The sequence below is a fragment of the Channa argus genome, chromosome 7 (assembly GCF_033026475.1).
Source record: "Channa argus isolate prfri chromosome 7, Channa argus male v1.0, whole genome shotgun sequence".
In the NCBI taxonomy this organism is placed as follows: Eukaryota; Metazoa; Chordata; class Actinopteri; order Anabantiformes; family Channidae; genus Channa; species Channa argus.
Genome location: NC_090203.1, coordinates 19240258 through 19267830, shown reverse-complemented (window position 1 = coordinate 19267830; position 27573 = coordinate 19240258). Strand labels below are relative to the sequence as shown.

At 40.1% G+C, this 27573-nt stretch overlaps 1 protein-coding gene across 4 annotated transcripts; it reads left to right on the top strand.

Moving 5' to 3' along the window:
* Window positions 1-27573, top strand: zhx2a (zinc fingers and homeoboxes 2a). 4 transcript variants are annotated; one of them, XM_067509270.1, is made up of 13 exons: window positions 13-174; window positions 15011-15394; window positions 15647-16366; window positions 16868-17080; window positions 17212-17475; window positions 17569-17784; window positions 18102-18186; window positions 19194-19379; window positions 20040-20446; window positions 23974-24226; window positions 24313-24472; window positions 24824-24931; window positions 25950-27573. In XM_067509270.1, exons 2-12 carry the CDS (start codon window positions 15296-15298, stop codon window positions 24927-24929), a joined length of 2709 nt encoding a protein of 902 aa, XP_067365371.1. In that variant the 5' UTR covers window positions 13-174; window positions 15011-15295; the 3' UTR covers window positions 24930-24931; window positions 25950-27573. The 4 variants fall into 4 exon arrangements, with proteins under 4 accessions (XP_067365373.1, XP_067365372.1, XP_067365371.1 ...); XM_067509269.1 differs by having other exon boundaries at window positions 14876-15394; XM_067509271.1 differs by lacking the exon at window positions 17569-17784 and having other exon boundaries at window positions 10-174; window positions 14876-15394.

Genomic DNA, 27573 nt, shown 5'->3' with positions numbered 1-27573 from the left:
GGCGTAGGTCCTCCTTGTGATCGCCAATTTTTTTCTTTCCTGTCGCCTGTTGTCTGCTCGGTTATTGGAGCGCTGCGGGAGTGTTTAAAGCAGAATTGGCCTGTTTGCTCGTTCAGCAGTGGCTTCGGGATTGTAACGCACTCTACGTGAGCATCGCGCCAAAACGGTGGGCAGGTAAGAAATGGAGAAACTCTTCCTCTGTTTTTCAAACGGCTCGCCGCGACCTCCCCCCCCCCCACCCCTTCTCAAGTTAAAACTGCATGTAGTTGTTTGTTTGTGCCTCTCCTCTGGTTTGCTCTGGCGCTGCGTGCCTCCCAAACGCCCACACGCCTCTCGGGTTTAAATATTTTAACTTATCTAGCCGCATGAACTTTGCCTGCTCCTGTCGTTTACACCTGTGCGCAGAGACAATGTGGCCGCCAAGTTGTTAAACACGGGGGCGAAAACGTCCAATTAAGTTTCGCTTTGATACGCCGTGGCCGCGGTGGGAAAAGGCAGAGAGGAGAAACATCGTGTCTACTTTTCCTCCTCCCCGTGTCGACATAACCAGCAAAACATGGCCGTCCTTTGCCGACATGTTGTTACGTCGATGGCGAGAGGGGCACATTTGGGGAGAGTGTTTTTCTGCGCCCCTCTGTCACATCTCTGGTTGGCCGGTGGAAGCGAGCATCGAAAGTCCGCACTGCCACCGGCGTAGCCGCTCGTACTCAGTGGGACTGAGGCTGGAGAGCAACTTTTGGAGTCCGGTGTTGTTTATGACTTGGATTTTTGCGACTCTGTGATGTAGGCGTAACGTTACCCCTGGTGATGCCTCCTCCCCTCCGAGACCGCGGCTCTCACTGCATGCGGGCAGCGCTGTAGCACAGGAGCCCGTCACCGGTCTCCGCTGTTCGCTATAGGCCTGCAACTGTTTTGAAAAGTCAGTTTCATATTGTTAGTAATGTCAACTTTGTTTATGGACCTAGTGTCCCAGACTGTTGGCAGCCTGTGTGCCACAGTCCTCTGGAGTCGCCACTCTCCGCTTTAGCCATGAAAATGATTGTGTCCTCAGAGTGAAATCCTTGAGTGATAGTCTTCATTTGGTTGTTTCCCCTGCTGCATAAGATAATATTTGTGAGCACACTTTGAGGAGGTATGTAACATCTACAAGATGAGCATTAAACACAGCATGTGGTCCCCTTCCTTCAAACAAGGAAATACTGCTTGCTCCTAAATACAGCCCAGTCATCTCCTACCCAGTTTCTGCTGTCATTATGTAATGTAACAGTGAATCAAATTTACTCTACTATGTTGAACAGGTTTATTAAGAAGTGGCTTCAAGTTTCTTAGGTTACTGTAAATGCATTCATCTTACAGTAATATAGCAGTATTCTCTCTCCATCTGACCCGAGGGCTTGGTAGTGTTTTCTTTACACTATTTGTCTTGTTACTCCCTGGTTGATCTGACAACATTTGGGCTGCACACATGCCTTCATAGGACTAAACATTCTCCAGACACAATTGTGGAATACCCTTGATAACTATTTAAGCCGATTTGAATAAAATACATTTATTAATGTTGCTATTAAAGCTAATTTAATTTAAATGTATTCAGAGCAGCACTGAATTCAATTTTCAATATTTGTTTAGGCTGCCTGTGGTGCATGTGGTGAGTAGTACAAATTCTAAAATTGGGATAAAGAGAGCAATGGTGCAATGGAGATACTTGCCACACCTGAAATTGAGGTATAGGGAGAGGAAAAGTGATATTGGTGCATTACAGCAAAGTAATACATTTGTTGTTGTTATTTTTTTGACCTGCACTTGTTTTTGAAGATTATTTGAGTTTAAGCCTGTCAAACATCAAATGTTCCAAGCCCGTATGTGGTTTTGCGACAACCTCCACAGTGAGCCTAAACCTCTCTTAACTCTTGACTTTGACATTTCCAAGAATGGAGAGACTCAGGGGTTGTAGCATCAGCACACTCCCAGTGCCAGTAACAGTTAAATATTGACTCTGTCAATGTGGAGGTCGAGATTAAAATTTTTTATTTTTTTTTTTTATCTTAAGACACTATAGTGTTGGTTGTGCTAAAACAGTCGCTAACGCAACTTTAATAAAATGGAAATATTTTACAGTAATGTTCACTATGTCGGTGTCATACATCTAACAGGTCTATACACTCAGTCCCTGCAGGTGGGCCAGTTAATTGAAGGTTATTCAGGGCATTATGACATTTTGGATATAAGCTGTCACCCAGTCTTTGTCTGTATTCAGTTGCTTACTGTATGTGTGATGAAACATCTTCATTAAACGATGTTGCCTCAACACGGAATGACCTGCTATGTTGTGTTTCTAAACATTTACTGATCAGAAGTCCCCCCACCATCTCTTTAAAAGATGTAAGAGATTTTGATCACAGTGCTTTTAAACCTCCTGTCATGCACGTTACCAGCATTTCCTTTGGGTATAAACATGGCTTTGCTCACTAAGCCCTGCACTCTTGCTCTTTCCATGTGAAGAAGAATTTGGCTCATGTTCTTCACATGGTTTCTGCTTGTGATCTGCCAAATCAGAGATAATACTATATAATTTGGGATGACAACCAGCTCATTTTTATTGGTGGCTGAACAATCAAAGGGTTTCACTTGATAAAAGAAAACTGTCATGTTTCAAATCACAGACTGTTGCTTACAGTTTTGTTTAGCCAAGCATTTTTGATGAGTAGTGTAGGGTATATAAATAAAAATTAGTTTATCATCAATTCATGTATTAACTTTAACCACTTATCCTGTTCAGGTTTGAGGGGGGCTGTAGCATATCCCAGCTGTCATTGGGCAAGAGGCAGGGTACACCCTGAACAGGTCATCAGTCTTTCTCAGGGCCAACACCGAGATACATATACAGACAGACAAACGTTTCACGCTCCCATTTACACCTACAGGCAATTTAGAGTCACTAATTAACCTCACATGTCTTTCACATGTAGAACATGTAAACTCCACACAGAGACTGCAGCCAGCAAATAGATTTGAACCAGGGACCTTTTTTTTTAAATATTTAAGTTTAATTTATTCTCGAACTAAAAATCAATGGTTGCAAGTCTCCAACTGTGGGCTTTAGTGGTGACAAAAGGGCTTTTAAATGTTTGACAGGGGAATGCAATGCTAAGTTTGCTTTACTTCTAGCCCTTATGCTGAGCAAGCATAAATAGTTCGACATTTTGGGATGCACCTATTAAAAACAAACAAACAAAAAAAAACAGATATGATCTGCTTCCCTGAGACTCTTAATGAAGCAAGACTTTGTTTTGAATTCTTATCATTATAACTTAATCAAATAAATTGTGACCAAGTTTGTGTAGCGGAGAAAAGTGAACGTGTATAATATTTAATGAGTTATTCATGAGTTTGGTGGATGTCAAGTCTGTTGAAATATATTTTGGAGGGGATTTGTTATTCATGTATGGCTTAAGGATTACAAAAATGCACAGATGTCATCAACCTACAATGTTGGCAATAAGATCAATACAACAGAGCACTTTACTAAAGAGAGGTTATGTGTCAACCTGAAAAGCATTTGCTTTGTAATGTAGGGCTCGGCAGATATTATTTTTCAAGAAGTAACATAAATATAAAGCTTCTTTTATTGAATCCTTCTTTTTCCAGACTTGCTTAGCCATGCAGTGTTTGTCAGTGTACTGTGGCCTCTTAGAATGTCACAGCCAAAACATCCAGCTGTGAAGTGATCTGGTCTATTTGTTCCTAGAGGCGTTTATTCGTTTACTGTAGTCAGATGGTGGAAAATGGATAAGACTCGGTCTGTCACATTCATTTAAATAGAATATCATAGATCATCAATTGGAGAATTTGTTTAAAAAGCAAAAAGAAGATTCTATTTAGCTATTTTTATTCTGACAGCTTGTACATTAGCTGTATCAAATCAAAGCCAAAGTTGTTTCTTAGATTCAAATATAATTATAGTGGGACATCAACAGTTTTTGGTATTATATATGGCCTGACAGAAGTGAGAACAGCATAGACACATTTCATATACGCATTGATTTATGACGTCTGATTGTTGACACTGTCCATGTTAGCAAGAGCTATTGGCCATCTCATTGTCTGTGGAGAAAATGTCTGACTCAGTTTGTGACTGCTAACTGGAACTAACCTGGGTAATAAGATGGACAGTAATTAGTGAGATAAATGAAACCAATCTTATTTGTTTTGTTATTCATTCATTTTTTTTATTCATTCATTTATTCATAAGCATTTGAGAGGTAGGCTGTATGTGGTGTGTATGCCGCCAATGTTATAGCTATTCAGTGGAGGTCAAATTAGTAAGTTGTACTAAATGATTTTGTCTGAAGGGCTAATTTACAGTAATGTGAAAGATTTACACCCAGTGAGTGGCACAACATACTAACAATATACAAAAACAATATTTGACATAAGGGTATTGGACATTGTCACTGAGGGTTTCCTGTTGACAAATATTTTATCAGTATTTTCTTTCAGAGGTGATACAAAATCAGTTATCAAGTTATTGTGGTTTACATTAAATTATAAATGGATTACTTGAGTGCCTGAAATCACTATTATGAGCATTTAAAAGTAGTAATTTAGTGATGTCTCTCAAATATTTAAATAAATCATGTTGACAGCTTTCAACTTTACATTAGCATTAGGATTTCACAACCTACCATTGAGTTTTGAATATCTAAAGACTGACTAAGATTGTTTTAAATTATTTAATTTGATGTAGAATTGATAGTAAATAATTACTATCTGTTAGTGTCGGAAGTCCATCAGTAACTAGCCATCTACCTGAAAGTAGATGTACACATTCTGTACACTGTAGATTGTTTAACCAGAAGACTGATTGGTCACTTGATGTACAGCAAAATAATACTGTAAGTACAGGTACACAGGCTCACAGGTGCCATCTGACCAAAGACCTTATTCTGCAGGTTTGGTAACATGATTCTTGAAACAGCTTAAAGAAACCTAACGTTGATCCTATTCTTTAGCTTTATGGGACAGTTGGTCATAGGGAGGTTCTAGAGAGGAAATGTTTTTAATCCATTGGCATCTAGTTGTTTCATATTTTAATGTCCACAATATATCATCATTCCTTTCCATTATAAGAGTTTTTTCATATTTTACCATTGACACTAAATCTGTGATAATGTGTGTGCATATGTGCTGTACTGTAGGCATCTCCTGTGACCCTCCAATGATTAGTGAAAGGCTTAGACAAACACATTGATCACACAGTTAAAACATGATGCTGAAGTCAAAAAAGTGGTATTCGGTGGTATTTCATTGTCAAGTCTGCTTTGAGTATGTTGTGTCCAGCCTTGTTGTTTTTGATCCTTGAATGTCCACTGATGTGACATGTGGCCATAAGGAGATTTTACTGTTGTCCTCTATATTGTTATTGCAAAAATAATGCAGTATATTTTTTAGACTTATTTTTCCAAACCCTAATTGTCACAATGGTGCTGTATTGCTGTAATTGTATAGGAATATATTACAGTCAAGTATAAACCTATGTTGCTGTTGTTGTTTTAGCTACTTATTTATTGGTCCTGTCTTTTAGTATGTTTGTCTGGAGCTCACACTTGGTTCCATTATACATGACTGTTGTATTTAGAACTATGCTATCTGACCTACAGTGGGTTTCAACATGCTTTTGTTTTTCACATTCATCAGGAACGTCCAGCATTTCCTGACTGCACATCACACTTCCACATCCAGTCGAGAGCTGTATAATGACTGTCCATTCTTTTGGTGAAACACTGGAATGAGTCATCGTGGTTGGAGGACGGAGGTTGTTGTCATCACAGCCTGTCGTGCTCAGCTTGGCTCTGTGATGACATCACCAACATCTACGCTATGCTTTGTTCCAGTGTTTTAGGTTCAGGTCTGCTGCTGTGCCTCCGTCTGCTTGTGAGCAGTGTTGTTAGGTGACTAAGGCAACCACATAGATGAGCTCATCACCTGTAGGTGGGGCTGAGGGAAAGCATGATGGAGGGAGGGAAACAATCGCAGAGAAGAGGAGTTACATGGGGACAGTCGAAGAGGGAGCTTGAAATCAACACTGTATGATGTTTGAGGCAGCCAGAGTGATACAGAGGAAGAGACATTTGAGTGACACTGAAAAGGAGTGGCAAGAAAGGAGCACAGAAGGAGATGGAGACTAAAGGCCCACATGAACTTGAACATAAAAGCAAATTTTCTTACTGGTAATGTCAAATTTTATGTAAAGGTGGCTATTTTACAGAAGGCTCCACTACAGTTCTAAAGCGAACCAGAGTATCTATTTTCAGGTAAACCACATAAAAAATCACAACCTTCTCTCATATAAAGGTTCTATGCACATACTAAGGTAGTCTTTATCGTGTACTTAATAGGGGGTAGGCATTTTGAAATCTTACTGGAAAAAGCAGAGATGGCTAAAGAATAGAAAGTAAGGCCTTAGTTATTAATATGTCGGAAATCCAACCAAACTGAAGGCGTCACTCTGGAGAGTGACAAAGAAAAACTTGAGTCAGAACGTTAAGTGGTATGAAAGAGAAACGAGATGCCCTAGTAGTGGGAAACTGCAAATAAGTGTGTGGGAGAAAGAATAGTATGCTGCACTGGATGAACTGCGTATTAAAGACTTCACTGCTTCTTAGCTGTAATTAATAGTTAAATCTGTGGTTACATAGCAGGTTTTGTACAGTGAATTGTGCATTTATAAGCATGTAGCACTGTTTGGATGGTAATGATGATTTATTTGGCCAATGCAGTCTTTTAGAACTTGAACCTACTTCTGCAGGCAACTAATTCAGTGCTCTGATAAAATTCTGTGCATGAGTGTACAGCTCACACCACAGTCGGTGTGTGTACTTCATGTAGGTCATTCATGTTTCTAAGTGTCTAGAGTTGCTTGCTCCCCCTTTCCCATCACACTGTGTCCTGCAAATTCCAATTTTGGAGGAAAGGAGGAAAATAGAGGCTTACTAAAAGGCCTTCTGCACTGCACCACGTCAGCCACTGGCAGAGCTCAGACACACCCCTCCTGCCAGCCTGAGCCAATGAGGACAGGCTGGAGACAGTTCACAATCCACGCCCACTGCAGGGAACGCTGAGATTGACAGGTGGGAAATCTGGTCGCACAGGAGTACTGAATGCTCGCTGAGACTCAAACAAACACAAAATAAAGAACTCCAAAGTCTTAAGGCTTTCTCATTTTTGACTCGAAGACTACAAAGACCTAGATCCTTCTGGCCTGATCAGACACACACACCCAAAGGACGTACTATGTGTAACAGTATAAACGTTTCTCCTAAAGATAACTATGCATATAATTTGAGCTAATTTTCAGTGATTACAATGTTGGCAGAACCCCCTTCCCTCTTCTCTGGTCATTGCTGACCTAATTTACCAGCTGCTGATTACATGCAAGATGACCCATGTGCCACTCCGGTTATGTCCCACAGTATAAAAACTATTCCCATAAAGGCAAAATTTACTCAGCTTTAACAAAAGTGGTTTAAACTTTAGAGAGTTAACATTGTGGGGTTCAGAGTTTCAGGGTATTTATGTTGGTATTGTGGCTGTTTCTGTGCATAAGGCCACAAGAGAAATCGAAAGCTAGGACCATAGAGCTGGACAGGGGGAGTTTAAACAGAACAGCAAAACCAAGACATGGGGATGCAGTTATCATTGAAGCCAAAGATAGATGGCCCATCAATTACTTAACTTACTATAGTTAAACTTGTGAATGCATGCTGATGCTTACGCCTGCATCACTGGGGCACTTAGTGAATGTAGGGGTTGCCGCAACAAACTGAATTTAGCTACTATGTTCCATAACAGTATGTGTATTGACTAATAGGTAGCTGATGTTTAGCATGCAGTGGAAAACTTATTCCCATCATAGGGCTAACTGTTCAGTGTTTTGAAAGTATTCGTAAAGACATTCAGAACAAAATGCTGTTTCATGTAACAGGGAAGAGCAAGGTAGGGCTAAGCAGTTAGTGCCACCACTGAGATAAATAAGAGAAGAAAAAAGTATTTTGGATGCAGAGTTTCTTAGCTCTGAATGTGTCAACTAGACATGTTAGAAATGTAAAGAGATTGTTGTGCAGATGTAGGTGTCTGGTGTAAACCTTATTAACAGTCACGTAGAAAACTTGAAGTTAAGCTGCATTTTAAATGTCACTGCTGGGATGACACTGATTGACCTCTGTTGTGTTACTGCTACTGGATACAAGTATCCGCGCTTATGGTTACCATGGTAACACAACCATCAGCTGTGGAGTGGTGACACTTGGATATTTTTATAGTTTGCCCTTTCCTTGTGTGTGTGTGTGTGTGTGTGTGTGTGTGTGTATGTTCAGTGTAAACCAGACAACAGAAGACTGGGTGTTTAATTGAATGCAGGATAGCCTGCTGACTGTAGTTCCTTAATTACTTCCTTGTACAGTCCATTCAGAAAGTATTCAGACTTTCTAGTATTCTTAACTTTTTGAAAATGTATTTAATTATTATATGTTTTATACATTAAGAAATAATAATTAATGTACATTTAGTACCCCACTATGAATTTTAAAAATGTCTGGAAATGTATTAAAAATCAAATAAAAAAATTACATGTGCACAAGTATTCAGACCCTTTGCAACAACACTTGAAATTTAGCTCAGGTACCTCCAATTTCTTCTGATTGTTTCTACATCTTGAATGGAGTCCACCTGTGATAAATTGATTGATTGGACATGTTTTGGAAAGGCACACACCTCTACAGAAGGACCCACACCTGACGATGTGTATTGTATCAAAACAAAAGCCACGAGGTCAAAGGGACTTGCTTCAGAGCTCAGAAACTTTATTTCAAGGTACATAATTGCCATAATTCTCAAATAGAAGTTTGGCACAACCAAGATTTCTCAAAGACCTGGTCACCCAACCAAACTGAGCAATAGGAGGAGAAGGGCCTTGGTAAGTGAGGTGACCAAGAACCCAATGGTCAATCTGAGCACCAGAGATTCTGTGTGGAGATGGGACAAAGTTCCAGAAGGACAACCATCAATGCAGACCTCCACAGATCTGGGCTTTATGGCAGTGTGGCTAGATGGACAGATGGTTCACCTTACAACATGACAACACAGGAGTGGCTTAGGGACAACTCTGTGAATATACTAAAGTGGCCCAGCCAGAGCCCTGACTTGAAAGCTACTAAACTTCTCTGGAGAGACCTGACACTGGCTGTGCACTGTTGGTCCCCATCCAACCTGACTGAGCTTGAGAGGATTTAGCAAGAAGACTGGCACAAAATCCCCCAATCCAGGTGTGCAAAACTTGTCGCATCATACCAAAAAAGACATAAGGCTTCGATTGCTGCCAAAGGTGCTTCGAGAAAGTACTCAGTAAAAGGTCTGAATACTTCAGCCAATGTGATATTTCAATGTGTTTTAGTTTTTTAATAAATTTACAGTTGTATGATTGTATTTTTATGAAATGCTGTAAAGAATAGGGGCTGTACACACAATTTACAGAAATACCATAGATGTTTCAGGTAATGAAGAAACACTTGTCACTGGTGTGTCCATCAGAAAGAACTGACAAGGTTATTTTTTAAAAAGTTGCACATATTACATATCAGTTGGCTTTTGTGACTTGTAGACAGAACCAGGCCAACCAGCGCACTGTCTTTATGCAAGCCACTTCCTTTTATAATAATTGTCTATATGTTTAATAAACAGAGGAAGAGCTACGGTGACAGAATTAATTTCAGTAAACATTTAGTCATAATCCCAGCACAGCAGAAGTAGCACTGCTCTGTTGCTATGCAGACCACACCAAGCACTTGGATATAGTGCAGCACTTTGTCCAGAGCAGCTATGTGATGAGATTTAAATTAATTCTATGATGGTTCGAAATTTTGCCTCTTCCACCCCTGCTGGGACACGTATTAATGGTGGTGGTGCCTCTCCTCACCCACACAGTTCAAGCACACACAATGTCCTCCTCCCTGCAGTGTCTGACTTGTGGAACAAGCATTCAGGTGGGAAAACGCATTCAAAGGAGACCGAGAGAGAGAAATACACCCCATATAGCAATACCAACAAAGCAGTCTGTACACTCCCTCCGCACTGTATGTTCCTTGTGATACAAAATGTGTGATGGAGCTTAAAAGTTAAAGCATCCCTGCAGTTTGTGGTTTCTATACTGCATTCTTGTCTTGCTTTGCTTGTTGTTTAAGAACCCTGGTGAAACAGGCCGGTTTGTACTTCATGCAAGTGCGTGAGCTGCAGAGGTTGCCATTCTTATGACTTGTGTTTGTGACGACTGCACGCCAGAAAACTCTGACACTTGGTTGGCTTTCTCTCCACAGTACATTCATTTCTCCAGCCTTGTTCAACAACAATGAACTGCAACACAATCCGCCTGCTTTTCAGGCTGTCCAGAACAGAGCTGTGGCACAGGATGTATTGTTTCAAACAATCCATATTCTCACAACAGACTTAAGTACACCTGATCAGTCCGGCCGCTTTCTAAAAATCTGTATTTATTTACTATTATCTCACTATCATATGGCTGCTACCTTATCCTTACAGCTGCCATGGGGAATGGTAACTGCAAAGTTGTGATCAAAGCTTTTTTCCAATAATCAAATGATTTAAACACTGACAAATTTACATGAGGGTAAAGTTTTTCAGACACTTTTTAGCAAGAGGAATCTACAGTAGAAGAAAAATGTCAAAAATTAAAATGTTTGAAAGAAAAGTCATAGAGTATTTTTTTTTTCCCTACTACTTTGATTACGTTAATGATACCCAGAAATAGGATCTGAGTGGAGGGTGCTGCTGTGACTCATCTGCTCACTGCCATTGTCTTCACGCTGCTGTTTGGATAGATATTTGTCCTGTGATGCTACGGAACTGTATTCTGCTGTATTAGATCTTATATATCTCTTAGTATATTAGACAGGGTCAGTGGTACTGAGGATTTGTATTGATTTTTTCCCCTTCCTTCTCTATAGTTTGCATGCCAGTTTGTAGCCTAAACTGATTACTGCCAGGGTTGATAAATGTATTTGCTGCCTGGCAGCATTAAAGGTAACTCCCTCAGAAAGACGGCTCCACTAATATAATGCACCAATCAGACAGACATCCAGACAAGAGGCAAGTACAGACAGACGAGCAGGCAAGGGGCTGCTAGGCTGAGTATTCATACAAGTTTAATGAGCATCCAGACAGTGGGGAGTTTGTGGCTCCAGCACTGAGCTCACTCTGCACACACAAGCTAACAGGCTGACGAGGTTATATACACTAACAAACAGGTGGGAGATTAACTGCTTGACCTGGGTTACAGAAGCAACAAAGTTTGAGTGCACAGTCTGCAATAATTAACATTTTCTGTACTCAAAACAAAGTAAAAGTGATAATGAGGAAAACTCAGACAGCTTGGAACATTGTTTTGAGCTCTTTCTGTGCCATGTTTGCAATGAGACAGACAGCTGAGAGAAAAGAATTCTATTCTCAAGGACACCAAATGATTGTCTTAGACTGAATCCTATTAGTAACAACATCGTAAAAAAATGTTTTTATAAAAATTATTTTAATAAAGATTGGGTGACTGTTGTTTGGATAGAGTTATACATCGAGAGGGTTATTAATCGCACTGCACCAGTTATTATTTCCATGATGGCATTCGGTGCTCCCAAGTATTCAGCCAAGGCAGCGGGAAAGCAGCCCCTCCCTTCTGTACTGAAAATGATAGACCAGAGAGGAAGAGGCTGTTGGTGCCAGTGTGTGATCAGCACTCTTTACATAGACTTTTCACTCTGTTTGAGACAGTCAGTGCACACGAGTTTTACCAGACTGCTACATCTCAACCCACAGAGCTGTTTGTGTTTACATTGTGTAAGATAATGTTCCTTTTTCTGACTCAGCCTCTACTTAAAATTTGTGTTGTTGTGAACAATGTTTTTCTGTAAATGACTAGGCAATTTGTTAATATGCAAACTAATATCTGAAATCATGTAGCGACTTATCTTTTTCTTGAAGAATTGATGGCAGGTCTTATGAGCAACAAAGTCTCAATGCTTCATAAATGGAATTGCTCATCCTCTCGCTCTGTCTCTAGTTGTGTGGGTTCAACATACCAGTAGGAGGTAAACATCCAGCTATAGCTTGATGCTTTCTCTCTTCCATTTTGTTCTGCAACTATCGCCCATCAGCACATCCAAAAAAGTGTTCAGGCTGCGTCAGCGGTAAAGCAGCAGAAATTCAGCAGATCATAGAAAGTGGCACTTCAGATGCAGCTGACAGATGCATCTCCAGTTTCTTCTTACTTGATCTTGGCTACTATGCTGGAAATTATTGTCTATACAGCACCCAAAACAGAACTAATGGTGTAATCCGGGAGCACATAAGCTTTTCTGCTGCCTAAAAAAAAAACAAAAAAACTTTTTTTTAAGTGTGCTGTTCATGACTGGCTTTGATTATTGTGGAACTTGGAGCCTGTTCCTTGACCTTCCCCAATTACTTTAAATGAAGCCTAAATGTCAAAAATCAACATACAACTCTGCATTCTGCTTGAAAAGGGAGTTTTTTTTTTCCCCTCAGGCTTTAAAAATGCACACACCCTATCAATTGTTTCTGTAAGATTCTACACAGTTGTTTGTTTGGTTGTTTTTTTTCCCCTATCACTAAAAACACCAATACAGTCTCACATGCAAGCGGGTCATCCCTGTAAATACAGTCTCTGTCAGTGACACTGATGTAGGAGCTACTTGACTACGGCTCTACGTCCATGGTTGCTATAGCGACACCATGGTAATGAGTCTGCATTCTAATGATGCCTCAGTGGGTTGTTTGAGGAGTTGAAATATCACGGGACAATGAGTCGAACAGCGAATGACAGCTTTCAAGCCTTGAAGGGTGCAGTGTTAATGTGTGGCTGTTGGAGACGTCCAACTTAAGTATGTGATGCTTGATGACATGATTACAAAGAACAGGCCTAACCAGCTAATCTTATCATATAAAGCTTACTTTTCACATTTATACTGTTGTTCTACCATTTTTGCTGTGTAACTGCTCTGTGTGTACTAGCTTAACTATCATCATACTGAAAATAATTAGGATCATTAAACTAATTTCTTCTGTCAATATTTACTCATAAGCATATCTTGTTTGAGTAGTGTTGTAAACAGGAAGAAGTATAATTTAAAAGAGGACTTTCCCTCATCCTCTGTACAGACTTGGTTTTATGGAACCTCATTATGCCCTGATAAAAGTGCACCACTACTGCATCGACCCATTTGATTTTTACTCGTGAATATGAATATGAAGCTTCAGTGTGAGGCCTCCAGAATATCAATAGACGTTTTCAGTCAGATAAGCTTCTCCCGCTCTCATCCCAATTCAATATTACCCTGGGAAAAATTCTTCTCCCTCAGCGTTTTGTAACTGCTTTTTTTCTTGATGGAGGTGTCATTTCCACACAACCCAAATAAAGATGCTCTTGGTATTATGAGTATCTCAAGCCTTTTTGTCTTGTGTTACTCTTTTTAATTTATGCATATCTAATATTTCTCAGAACAACTTCGTCTTAATGCGTAGCTGCAGACCTGTGAACCGTATATATTTGGATTCCAAATACATTGTCAAACCACTGATATCAAACTCTGATGATTAAAAGTATTTAAACAGCATATATGGACACCAAAGTAGTACTTTTGTCAAACGTGTGATAGAAATGTGAAGTCGCAGGGAAGCTGTAAATTGCAACTGCCACCTGAAATCTTCGCGAAAATTTACAAACTTTACCTGTATCAGGTGTTTGTTTTGAGGTGGGCAAAGTATACACACACACACACACACACACACACACACACACACACACACACACACACACACAATATATAAATATATAGATATAGATATATATCTATATAGATATAGATATAGATATACACTCACTCACTCACTCACTCACTCACTCACTCACTCACTCACTCAAGGTGGAACTCTAAGACATTTTACCATATTGGCAGTTTTCAAAAAAATGTATACAGCAGAAATTGCATGATTTCAGCAACATTTGTTTCCATCCATCTGCCTTTTCTTCTTTTTTTTTTTTTTTTTTTTTTTTATTCAAATGGTTATACACACAAAGCACAAATCACAGCACTAGTGATCATAAAAATACTAACTGGTTAGCCATAGTCTTTTTATTACCATACACCATTCAATCCTTCCAGCTGCATAAAACAAATGCCCATTAACACGGGCAGTGCTGTTTCAGTCCTCCACTTTTCAGTAATTTCATTATTGGCCTGCTGCAATCACTTGCTTTTTAGCAGCTCCACTGTTTGTTTTTTTAGCCTTCATTGACCTTTTTATTTTGTACCTTTTTTATTTATTTTTTTGACATCTGGCCAGCTGTTGACTTTACCACTTTTAGATGGTGGCGTGCTGCTGAGCTTAAATAACCCAGCATGTTGCATTACTTAAAACAGCCAAACCAGCCTGCTTGGTGCCTCCCATAATACCACTAAGGCACTTGAAAGGGTTGCTGTGTTTTGCATTTTCCTTTTCCCGTGTTTCACGTTTTATTCTCCAGCATATATTTATTACTGGCAAGAATTAAAGATCAAAAATGTTAATGCATTGTTGTTTAGTTTACTCATTGTTATGTTTTGTTTAGTTATTGCAGACCTTATACAAATGTATCTCTGATCATGTCACTCAAGGTGACCTCTAAATGCATTTGAGTCGAAAAGAGGTAAAAAAGTGAATAGAAGGGATAAAACTGTTTTTATGTTTGTTTGTTTGTTGGTTTTTGTTTTTAAAACAAGTTGCTTATATTTTTTTCAATGTGTCTCCCATCCAGGTAGTGTCCAGTCATGCACTTCCAGGAGGTTAAACAATACTGGAGCTGACACTGTTTTAACCACATTCTACACAACAGTACATCAGTCCCATCTCTACAAGACCTTCACCTTCTACTGCTCTCCTCTCTTTACAGCTACCAGTCTAACCCCATGGGAGCACTGGTCTTCAGACTAATTACCTTCCAAGTCCAATTCCACAAACTGTCCTGTATTTGTTACGTCTCTTATTAAAAAAGAGTGAGGGCCTGTACCTGGATTCTAATACAAGCCAGTCCTCCTGGCTATTCTTTTGCACATTTGACTGTAGTCCTGCATCCTGGGCACCTTAGTCATAGGCTCCTATACATCATCCCTGGCTAATCACAGGCACCAAGTGAGGGCATCTGTCCATCAGGACGAATTCAGGATTCACCATCGTCATGTCCAGTCGACGGAAGGCTTCCACTCCCTGTATGATCCGACCAGAGCAGACCATGGTGGAGCTTGATGATGAGGCAGAGGAGTCACAGGACATGGAGGTAAACTACATCTACCTTTTCTTTTATGGGTGAATAATATTGCATGCTTGGTTTTGTTGTAATTTGGCTTTTGTTATTTTAAAAATACAGACAATCTGTCAAATTGGATAGAACCACGGAATAGAATTCCAAATCTTTTTAATTTCTGTGGAAATCACCAAATGGTGGAAAATATCAGGATTCATCTTCTGAATATAGACAATAATTCAACATGGTTATTCTTATCTGTAAGCTGCTTTGTCTCTCCATCAGACAATAACCGAGAACCATAAAGAGGAGGGACCTGTGGAGACAGATCCCTCAACAGAAGCAGAGTCATCCATGGACTTGGATCAAATAGGCAAGGCCTTGACCCCCCCCACAGCTCCAGACAAAGCAACGACGGAGCCACCAGACCTTTCCAAGCCTCAGCGGAGGCAGCAGGGTGGCTATGAGTGCAAATACTGTCCCTTCTCCACACAGAACCTAAATACTTTCAAAGAACACGTTGATGCCAACCACCCTAACGTCATCCTCAATCCCTTGTACCTATGTGCTGTCTGCAACTTCAACACAAAGAAGTTTGATACTCTGACTGAACACAATGAGAGGTGTCACCCAGGGGAGAGCAACTTTAAATTCAAACGCATTAAAATGAACAACCAGACAATTTTAGAACAAACGATAGAGGGATGCAGTAACAATGCAGTCATTTACAACACTACCAGTGCCATTTCTGGCAAAGGGGATGAATTAGGCAATCTGCCGCTCAGCAAACCCACCACAGTCAAAATCGGTAAACCAAAAATAATATCATCAGATAATAAACGGACAGACTCTCAGTTGGGTAAACTGACACCTGACCTGGCCAAGAAACCAATCACAGCAGTCAATGTGAATGGGACAGTCATTATCCCCGAGTCAACTCTGCTCAAAGCAGACGGCCTTTCTCACATCATGCCTTCCTTACAGCGGCCTCTAAACTATACACAGGTAGGACACACAAGGAGGCATCTCACTTCTGTGTGCTGTTCCACTATGGCTAAAGCAGTAGTTTGACATTTTGAGACATACAGTATACCCTTTCATTTTCTTGCAAAAGGTTTGATGTAAACATTTGTATCACACTCAAGTTTGAATGCTAAGGATAAAGCTACGGTTAGCAGAAGTTTGCTTAGCCTGTGACAGCTAGCCTGGTTTTGTCCAAAGATAGACCCCTCTGACTATCAGTAATTAACATAATATTTTATAATGAGTAGGTGTGTGCCAAAATGTTCAACTATTTATGTTAGTTTAGCAAAAGTTCCCCTGCTCAAATCCACCTGCTGGCTGCTTGTGTGTTTTCCTCTGGGTACTCCACAGTCCAGTGACATGCATGTTAGGGTGATTGTTACTTTCTTCTAAATACTGTAAATCGGAGCACGACTTTTGGAAACCATTATTCTTCTTTGAGGAGGAAAAGGTACAGTTCAATTTCCATTTCTGTTATTCTAGGTGCCGAAGATCGCTGTGCCCCTCAACACAACCAAATACAACCCTTCGCTAGATGACAACCTGACACTCATCTCTTCATTTAACAAGTTCCCCTACCCAACACAGGCTGAGCTCTCCTGGCTCACTGCAGCTTCAAAACACCCTGAGGAGCAAATCAAAGTCTGGTTCACCACACAGAGGCTCAAACAGGGCATTAGCTGGTCACCTGAGGAGGTAGGAATTATAGTAATAAAAATAATAATATTTTAGACTTAAGTGTAGTTAAGTATGTATTTTTTTCCAGGTTAGATTTTTTTTTATTATTGAGTCGCTCAAATATAACTAATAACTTCTGTCTGTAACAGGTAGAAGAGGCCAGGAAGAAAATGTTCAATGGTACAATCTCTTCCGTGCCTCAAACCTTCACTGTGGTTGCTCCTCAACTGAACTCCCAATCATCCACCAACCCATCTGCTGCAACTGCAGCTTCCAAACCGCTGCAATCGGCAGCCTCTGTCCTCCAGTCCCTCCCTTGTCAGCTTCTTGCGCAGACGAGCTTGATGCTGACTCCTGTTGCCAATGGCTCTACTGTAACCTGTGCACCACTGGCGCTTACAGTGGCTAACCAGGTAAAAGAAAGTCATAAGAAGCAGAACTCAGTTAAAAACAGTGACACAGACAGTTAAAGTTACTCGCTTTATTTCCTAACATAATTTCTACAGGTTGCACAGTCACTTAAGCGGCCACTCGCCTCTCCTCTGATTGCCACAGAGAGTAAACGACCCTCCATCATTCAAACTGTCTCGGCCCCAGTGGCCACATCCAAACTGGCGTCAACTAAAGTACTGAGTTTCACAGTTGATCCCAATAAAACAGCAGAGCAGCTATCAGTACTGAGGTCAAGCTACACACATTGTCCTTTTCCTGAGGAAGAAGAAGTAAGTGACTATTTTGTGGCAGCATATGAATACAAACAGTTGTATCTACCCAGTTTATACATCACTTTTGACCAACCTGTTAAAGGTGGCAGTCTAAACTTGCGCATCAGCACATCTTGTTTCTTTTCAAGTCTATTGTGGCTTACAGAGCCAGAATTTTGATTATTTGTCTCTTTGTACAATTACTAATGGACCAGACTGTAAACGTCAGAGCAGAAACAGAGGTTAAGTTTTTTTTTATGGTTTTTGGTTCTGCCGGGACTGTTGCTGATAACCACCCGGTGTTATTGTTTATGTTGCATTTTGTCATATGATAGATCTACAGGCTGATAGAGACCACCGGGCTGTCCAGAGGAGAGATAAAGAAGTGGTTCAGTGAACAGAGGCTCCTTAATCTCAAAGGTCTGTGATGTGATCTGTGCCACACATCTAGAGGGATGAAATGCTATCATTGTGCATGTTTGTTCTGTAAACAAAGTCGACAGTAGTTGGGTATCGGGTTGGTGCTCATTGCTAAACACCCAAAATAATAATAATAAGCATTTCACAAGCTGGATTCCATTTTCTACGTAATTGTGATCTAAAATCAGATTAGATATTCCGCTAGTCCTAAAACTAGATAAAGGGAACCCAATGACACAAATGAGATACAAATCTATAGGATTAAGGTCAGGACCTTGATTTTAGCTATTCCAAAATATTAACTTTATTCTAATTTAACTATTCAGTGGTAGAAGAACTTTTGTCTTTAGGGTCATCAGCGTTGTCATTGACTTGCTCCTTCGGATCCACCTTTTTGTTAAGATTTAGTTTACAGATGGATATGTAGACATTTTCCTAAAAAACTGTGTTTGTACCATTCAGATTTCACAGCTCCATGAATAATAGAAAGCTGTGCAGCTCCAGACACAGCATAGCACACTGCCACCACCATGTTACACACGCTTTAGGGTTTTTATGCTTGAAGGCAGTCATTGGTGATCGCCAAGTATAACACTTGTAATTCAAGCCACCATTTATACTTTGATTTCATCCATCCACAGAACATTCTCTGTGCTGTCTGCCTTACTTACTTATTGCTTTACCCACATGGCCCTGAGTAATCTGAAAACATGCAGCAATGTGCTGTTTTATAGAGTAGTGGTTCTTCCTTTGCAACTGTATGTTGTTCAATGCTCTCCTGATAGTGGACTTGTGAACATTTGCATTAGCAACTGCAAGAAAGGCCTCTAGTTTGAGGTTAACATACTTTTTCATACAATAATATGAAAGCTTGGGTGTAAGAAAAGAACATTGATCACATTTGTGCAGACAGAGAAAATACTTAAGTACCTTAAGTCATTTGGGTTGTCATGAAAATTGACTAACATATTTGGTCCTGTCTGGGTTCTCTCTGTCTGTGTCTGAAGGTGTCCCACCACCTCCAATGCTTGTGAAAGCAGAGGTGACGCCAGCACCTAAAGATGGTCCTGTAAAGAAAGCAGTTCCCAGTCAGTTTCCTCTGCTGGAGAGAGTGAAAGGAAAGTCATCAGAGCAGCTGAAGGCGTTGGAGGAGAGTTTCCAGAGAAGCAGCTCACCAACGGATGCAGAGCTAGGTACAGCCCCCACCCCCCCAATCAAATGTCTGCCATACTAATGAACTTAATAATTCTTTTCTGGGGATGTAAACTTTTATATATATATATTATTTTTACTTGTTTTATTTAGGTTATAGTGTTTGATACAGTGTATTAAAGCTACTGTACACAACTTAGTATTCCTTAATTCACACTGTTGGAGGGAGCACATTATATTTGCTTTAGTTCAGACAAACCCAGAACCCTCCTGCAGATCAGTGCTAATGAGGCAAAAATCTGCTTTGCAGATAGTTTTTTAGAACTGGTTTATGTTATGAAGTTACTGAAAACTTTTCCACTGAAGTAGGAAAAATTGGGCGAGATTCAGTTGGTCAAATTAGCTGCGGGTTGTGTTCTTGCCAAGTCCAGTATCCATACTTTGTAACTTTGATGTTGAAATAACTCAGCTGTTTTTTTTTTATTTGTACACGTTCACAGCATGTAACTTAATTTTCTTTTAACCTAAAAGAGCTGCTCACCCACCTGTAGTGGGTGCCTGCATGACAGGAATAGCAGACATTTTTTAATGAGCCGATTTATAAATCCCCTGGAGAAAGACTGATTTCCCAGGATTACAGAGATCCTGGGAATTCAGTCTAACACAGCTCATCTGATCCACTGAATTCTGTTCTGCTGCAGACCAGCTGGCCCAGGAGACCAGGCTGTCCAAAACAGAGGTGGACTGCTGGTTTTCAGAGCGCAGGGCACTGAGGGACAACATGGAGAAAGCTTTACTCTCCATGGCCTCAAGGAACAAAGAGGACAGACTAGACCAGCCCAGAGCGCTGCTAAATGGGGCATCGCATCGAGAGCAGGATGGGAAACCTCCACGCGCCTCTCCTCACGCACCTGTCCTCTCCTCTTCTTCCTCCTCGTCCTCTCCTCCTGTGCTTGCAGCCTCCTCTCCTCACCCACCAACCCTCTCCTCATCAGCATCTCCTCCCATCCTCACATCTTCATTATCCTCTTCTCCCCATCCTCCCATCCTTTCAGCTTCCACCAGCCCAGTTCCCATCACAAGCCGCTCCCTCACACTGCTCAGAGAGGTACGAAAATGTTATGAAAGCATGTCAACATCATCTTAATTTTTTGACAAGGTAATAAGATATGCCACAAATTAAAACTTCAATGCAAATATTCTAAACATAAATACTAAATAATATTTAGCAGCTTGTCTGCAATTAAACAGTTTGATTTCAGAGTGATCAGCTGGTTTGATAACACCTCAAAATCAATTTGAACAATCTGAAGTGAGACGTGTAAAGTTAAATGCTTCATCTCTAAAAGGCATTGTACTTGGGGAAATGTATTGTGATTGACACTATATTAAAGTAGCTAATACTTGAAGTTAGAAAAGTGACTACAAAGTGAGATTTGACAAACTAAAGAGAAGACATTGGACTAATTATATGTCTAGAACACAGTTCAATCCTATAGGACTAGATATTCTTAAAATGAAACACAACACATAAACACAACACTCACAAAAGTAAAATTACCTTGTGGTTCCAGTGTTGTGATTGACGGGGGTCAACATAGGTATTGACCACTCTGTAGCTAAAAATCCCCATATGCAATAAAGCCATCAAGCACTGTGTGTTTCGAAAAGCTAAAATTAAATGCTTTCCATACTGACTCCTGTCCACCGCAAGATGATTTTAATGTTTTGGCAGATCAATGTAAATCTTAGCTACTTGCATATGATTTTAAATTGGGTATAAAAAACCTCAGCCAATTTCACAAACCATTACTCTAAAGTAAAGTATTTTGATTTAGTGAAGTAGAAGCTTAAGTAAAATACAGGTATTAATTCTCAATTAATGTACAGTATGTGTGTGTTTCTTTACAAGTGCAAGAAAACGTAATGACAGTTTGCAAATTCCTGCTTGTCTGCATAAATTGGTGATGAAATGTGATCTGATCTTCACCAAAGTCACAAGCATAAATAAACACAATACAGTGCATCCAGAAAGCATTCTACAAACCATACCCCATAATGACAGCATGAAAGAGGTTTGTTTGAAAACAAACAAAAAAAATCACATGTACATAAGTATTCACTGCGTTTGCCATGAGCTCAAAATTGAGCTCTTGTGCATCCTGTTTCCATTGATCATCCTTGAGATGTTTATACAGCTTGTTTGGAGTCCACCTGTGGGAAATTCAGTTGATTGGACATGAATTGGAAAAGCATACACCTTTCTATATAAGGTCCCACAGTTAACAGTGCATGTCAGAGCACAAACCAAGCCATGGAGCCCAAGGAATTGTCTGTAGACCTCCAAGACAGAATTGTATTGAGGCACAGATCTGGGGAAGGGTACAGCACAGTGGACTCCATCATCTGTAAATGCAAGAAAACACCAGGACTCTTGCTAGAACAGTATGCCAGGCCAAACTGGGCGATCAAGAACCTGATAATCATTCTGAAAAAGTGATTTTCTGTGGAGAGAGGAGAACCGTCCAGAAAAACACCCCTCTCTACAGGACTCCACCAATCAGGCCTGTATGGTAGAGTGGCCAGATGGAAACCACTCCTCAGTAAAAGGCCATCACAGCCCACCTGAAGGACTGTCAGACCACGAGAAACAAAACTCTCTGGTCTGATGAAACAAGGCTTGTACTCTTTGGCCTGAAGTGCAAGTGTCATGTTTGGAGGAAACTAGGCACCGCTCACCACATGGCCAATACCATCGCTACAGTAAAGCATGGTGGTGGCAACATCATGCTGTGGGGATTTTTTTCAGCTGCAGGAACTGGAAGACTACTCAGAATTGAGGGAAAGATGAAAGCAGCAATGTACTGAGACGTCCTTTATGAAAACCTCAGATTGGGGTGATGGTTCATCTTTCAACAGGGCAACTACCTTAAGCACACAGCCAAGATAACAAATGACTGGCTACGGGACAACTCTGTGAATGTCCTTGAGTGTCTCAGCCTGAACCCAATTGAACATCTCTGCAGAGATAAGAAAATGGCTGTGCATGGACACTCTCATCCAACCTGATGCAAAGGAGACTGATGCAAAGGAGACTGGGAGAAAATGCCCAGAAATTGGTGTGCCAAGCTTGTAGCATCATACTCAAGAAGACGTGAGGCTGTAATTACTGCTGAAGGTGCTTCAAAAAAGTTATTTATTTATTTATTTAAATAGGGGCAGCTGTAACTTGTTTGGCAAGGCAGTCGTCCATGGACCACAGGGTCAGTGGTTCGATCTCCAGTCCCACCTATATGTCGAAGCGTCTCTGGGCAAGACACTGAACTCCTAACAGCCCATTTCCAAGCCCGGTAGATTTTGGGGAGGGCTGTGTCAGGAAGGGCATCCGGCGTAAAAACCGTGCCAAATCAACATGCGGATAATGATCCGCTGTGGTGACCCTGAACTCACGGGATAAACCGAAAGGACCAAAAAAAAAATGTATTTGTTAAGATTTCAAACAAACATCTTTCAGGTTGTCATTATGAGGTATGTTTGTAAAGTTGTGAGGAAAATACATATTAAATCTATTTTGGAATAAGGCTGTAACATAAAATATAAGTGCTGTGAATACTTTCTGGATACACTGTGGTTCAAAGCTGATTAAGCACAAGCAGTTATGATCTTTCATGTTATTATTGAACACACCCATTGAACATATAAAGTCATAGTGGAAAGAGTAATGGCAACAGTGATTTAATAACTATTAAATCACCTTTGGCAGCAGTAACGTCAAGCAATTCCTGGACATGATCCTGCAGTATACTTTGCAATATACTTTGAAACTGGGAATTAATTTTCCACTCCACAATGGCAAGCAGTCCAGATCCAGAGGCAGCAAAGCAGCCCCAAACCATGATGCTCCCTTCACCGTACTTTACTATAGGGATGTTTAATGGTTGTGTACGGATTATCTTTTGACACCACAGTAGTGCTGTGTGTTCTTCCCAAACAATTCTCCTAGTATAACACTTCTCCCAAGACATTTTCCTAGTATGTTGTGCAATGTCAAGGTGGTCTTCGGTGAAAGTTGGGCATTCTGCAATGTATTTGTAGACCAGCGGCTTCCTCCGTGGTGTTCTGCTATAGATACTATGCCTCGATAATTTTCTTATGGATAACTCATGAATAGAGATGTTAACCAACTGTAATGAATCCAAGTTTTTACCTGTAACTCTAGGTTTGTTTATTTTGTTTTGTTTTTTATCTTGTTGAGCACTATTTGTTGTGCCTTTGTGTTGATTTTGGAGTAGGTACCAAATTGTTGCCCTTTATAGACAATGTCTAACCGTGGACTGGTGAACTATTTGGGATTACTCTGTAACCCTTTCCAGCTACATGCAAATCAACAAGTCTTGATTGTAGGTCTCTTGAGATCTTTGCAAATTGCAAACTGTGTCATTACTTTTTTGCAACTATCTTTTTATTTAGCTAGCTACCAAGGTGTCTATCAACCATGATCTGTGGTAAATGGATTTACAAGTTTGTGGCCTCTACACAAAATATTCAGAATAACACGCAGCATTTAGTCTTTGCTTTCTTTTTATGTTGTAAAATCTTTTGTTTTGTGTCTGTTTATATTATCTGGCTTGACAGATGTTCTGTCGGACACAATGGCCATCTCCTGAGGAGTACAGCCAGCTCGAAGCCCAAACTAGCCTTGGCCGCACGGACATTGTTCGCTGGTTCAAGGACCACCGCTCTGCACTTAAAAACGGTGAAACTCTGGACTGGATGGAAGGATTCCAAAACCAAAACCTTGTAGAGCAGCAGAAAGCGGGCCAGGAAAAGAACAGCCAAACTTCAGAGAAAAACCAGAGTGTTTCCTTAGAAGTCACAGCTGTGAAAAGTGAGTTTTTGTTTTTTGTTTTTTTTATTATTATTATCACTTTGCAGAGTATGCCTTGTTTGAATTTGTGCATGTCTTACCTGAAGTGGAGGAGGCTGGTGAGAACAAAGCAGCTACAGAGCACTCCAAGCTGTCCGATCAAGACAAAGTCCAGTGGTTGAATGACAGATTAGCCCACAGTGTGACAGACCCAAGCCGGACCAGACCGGACGAGAACAACAGCTCTAGTCCTGCAGACAAAGAGAGGTAGGAGAAGAGACAAAAACTTAATTTTCCCTCATATTTGCTTTCTTGTTATTCAGACAATAAAAAGTGATCAACTCCCTGCCAATATTACTTTTTTAAAAGAATATCTGAGGGGTTATTTTAAGATTTTGTGCATGTGAGAAAAGGATGGAAAAATGGAGTAAAATTACAGCACCGTATGTACAAGCCAGGTTACACCTGCTATTTGTTGCATCAAATAGATTATTTTTTTTTTTGCATGGTTTAGAGCATCATTATAGAATAATTTAAAGAGATTAGCTTTTTATATTTTATTTTACCCAGTTCCTACAAGGAATCTGTTGGAGTTTAATTTTTGTGTTTTCCAATCAGGTGGGTTAAGGTGACTGTGGCGGTGGGAGAAGAGAGTGAAGGAGCAGTGGAAAGACAGAAGCTGGCAACAGACTCAGATGTTTTGACCTCAGAGGTCACAGGTTGATGGTAGGTTCAATTGTCCTCCTTTAAGTATAACTGGCATGAGCTCAATGTTATTGTTGTAAAAAACATCAGGGTAGAACTGGTTGAAATGGCTAAAAAATTTAATTTGATTTAGATTGATTGAGAGATTTCTCTATGGTCAACAACTTCACTATAACACTTACTACTTTGAAACCTTGTTTATATTTAAAAAATTAATTAATCTATGTTTTAAGCGTGATAAAAAGTGATGGTTAATCCAGGAAGACCAGATAAGTGTGGCTGCTGCTGGTGTTTTGGCTTCCTTTCGCTGAGTGATGCTGACCAGAAATTTGCCACAGAGAATGGTTTGATGGAGGATAAAGTTGGAGATGGATTTTTACAGCTTCACTGTATTTCTTGGCTTAAATAAATGGGGAACTGTTATTTTAAGATGCCACAGCTGCAGCCTCTAGTTACCCAGGAAGTTATTAGCATGTAATTACCTCTGATTGGTCCTTCAAAACGATGGCATGCTGGGACGGAAGGGTGATATTTGGACCACACCATCATTAGCATCGTACACATCAGAGCACACACACATCGTTATATCACAAAAGGGCAGAGCGAATGTTGCAAATCCAATCAGCCACATTAATACCACCTGGTGTTTTTTGTGTTTGACAGGGGTCCGCACGGGCACCCTGACTGGTCTGTGGCTACACAGCGCTCTTATACAACAAGCTCCAGTGTACTGTGTTCTGACAGCTGTCGACCATGTCCAGCATTAAATGTTTCCCATGCTGACCAGTCCTCCACATTAAAACCACCAGGTGGTCATAATGTTACAGCAGATGTGTTTAAACAGTGCAAATAATTACATTTAGTGAGTACGTTTTCATGTTTCGCTATCACAGTGTGGCCATTCCAGTAATATAAATAAGTGTATTTCCTGTGAATATAGAAAGGGGAGCAGTGATTTATACCAGTAAACTCTATAAAGCAGCTTTTGTCCAGTGAGCCAAAGTGTTAACTTCAGTCGTTTTCTCTGTCTCTCTCCCAGCTGGACTGAATCCTGGCTCATGAGTCACCAACCCTTAGATGACTCAAGCTGACCAAGTGTGATGTAACAGTGATGTCATCACAAAGCGCCATGGACTTTGGAGTTCCATTGTTAAAGCGCTCATGCAAAGTGCAGATGCTGACTTTAAGAGGAGTGCCAAAGCTGGACTTGATGCATTGTTCTTACTACTATTACTACACTTTTTTTAAGGAGGACTCTTGTAAATATGTTTCTGTATTACAAAAAAAAGTTTGTACAGTTTTACTGGAGTTTAAGTTTTGTTACACTTTTTTTTTTAAGTCTGTCGACACCCTACAAGCTGGAATGTTTTTTTTTGTTGTTGTTGTTGTTTTAAGATCAAAGTGTATGATAGTCTGTTATTGCTGAGAAAAAGTCCTATTTTTTGAAAAACATATTTGCACACTGCTCTTTATGAGTAGTCTTTGATGGCACTTCAATATACCCCAGCTGTAGTGATAGATATTCTCATACTAGGCCACTTCATCTCAAATTGAAACTTCTTCCATTTCTCCTCAAACATCACCTTAATTCACCCACATAGAATTACACTGATGAGGATACAAATACTCATAAGTGCTTGAGGGGCAGTTAGAAAGAAAGATGTGTAATTGTTTTGGGCAATTGGAACAGAGCTACAGCCTCACTGCTGAGATGCCATGAAATTAATACAAAAAGACACAGGCCGACCAAAACTAAGATCATTAGGGTAGATGAATGAACGTACTGTGCATCCTAACTTGTATCTTTTCTAGTCCGCTGGTTCTTGCATCAGTACCTGAGGCATGTTCAAGAAACAATACAGAATGTTTGTTTTTCTAATACAAAAATGAGTATTCACTCACAGAGTGGAGTGTCTGTGTGATCACACCATGCTGCCTTTTCAGCTCTCTTTATCTCTTGACTTTTCCTGGCTGGGCAGAGTCAAACTGGTGATGGTGATTTTAGTTCATCAGATCCTTGTATTAAAAACTTGAAATATTCTTGACTGATCTTGAAATTGACATTTTGGTGAAAGTGTTTCATGCATGATAAAATATTTAAAGTTCCATTTATTTGAATTATCTCAGCTATCCATGTTGCTCAGCTGTGATCTGTGAACACATGTCTCTTATCTCTCAGCTTTCTGGCTTTAGCTAGATCCTTCTATTCAAAGCAGAATTCAGTTCAGTGGATTTCTGCACAGTCAGTTTAAAATAACTGAATCACAGAAGAAAGTATCATACATCTGCTTTTCCTAAAACCAGCACAACCATTTGGAATGTTTCCAATTATGAGGTGCTTGCATGTGCTTCAACAGTTTCATTTTCAACACATTTTCAGAAATAAAGGGATTTGTGGGTCAGACTACAACTCCTTGCAATATTTGCGAAAGTGAGAAAGTCAAGATCAGCTATCATTTTAACTGAACTATAAGCCTGGTTAGAGCAGCAGTTGTATGGCTGTTTGCTGGCTGAATTTCTGACCCCACTGCTGTTGTTTCATGTTCAGACAAGTATCTGGGATATTGTACATTTGGTTGGGTAGTACAAAGTACCGCTTGCATTTTTATTTCTACTTTAAGTCTGCTGTAACTCAATAAAAACACACAACTTACTGGAAATGC

Coding starts and splice junctions, on each gene's coding strand:
- zhx2a (XM_067509270.1), top strand. CDS start 15,296: ATGTCCAGTCGACGGAAGGCTTCCACTCCCTGTATGATCCGACCAGAG. Junction 17,081..17,211: donor TTAGCTGGTCACCTGAGGAG/GTAGGAATTATA, acceptor TGTCTGTAACAG/GTAGAAGAGGCCAGGAAGAA. Junction 24,473..24,823: donor AGTCCTGCAGACAAAGAGAG/GTAGGAGAAGAG, acceptor TTTTCCAATCAG/GTGGGTTAAGGTGACTGTGG.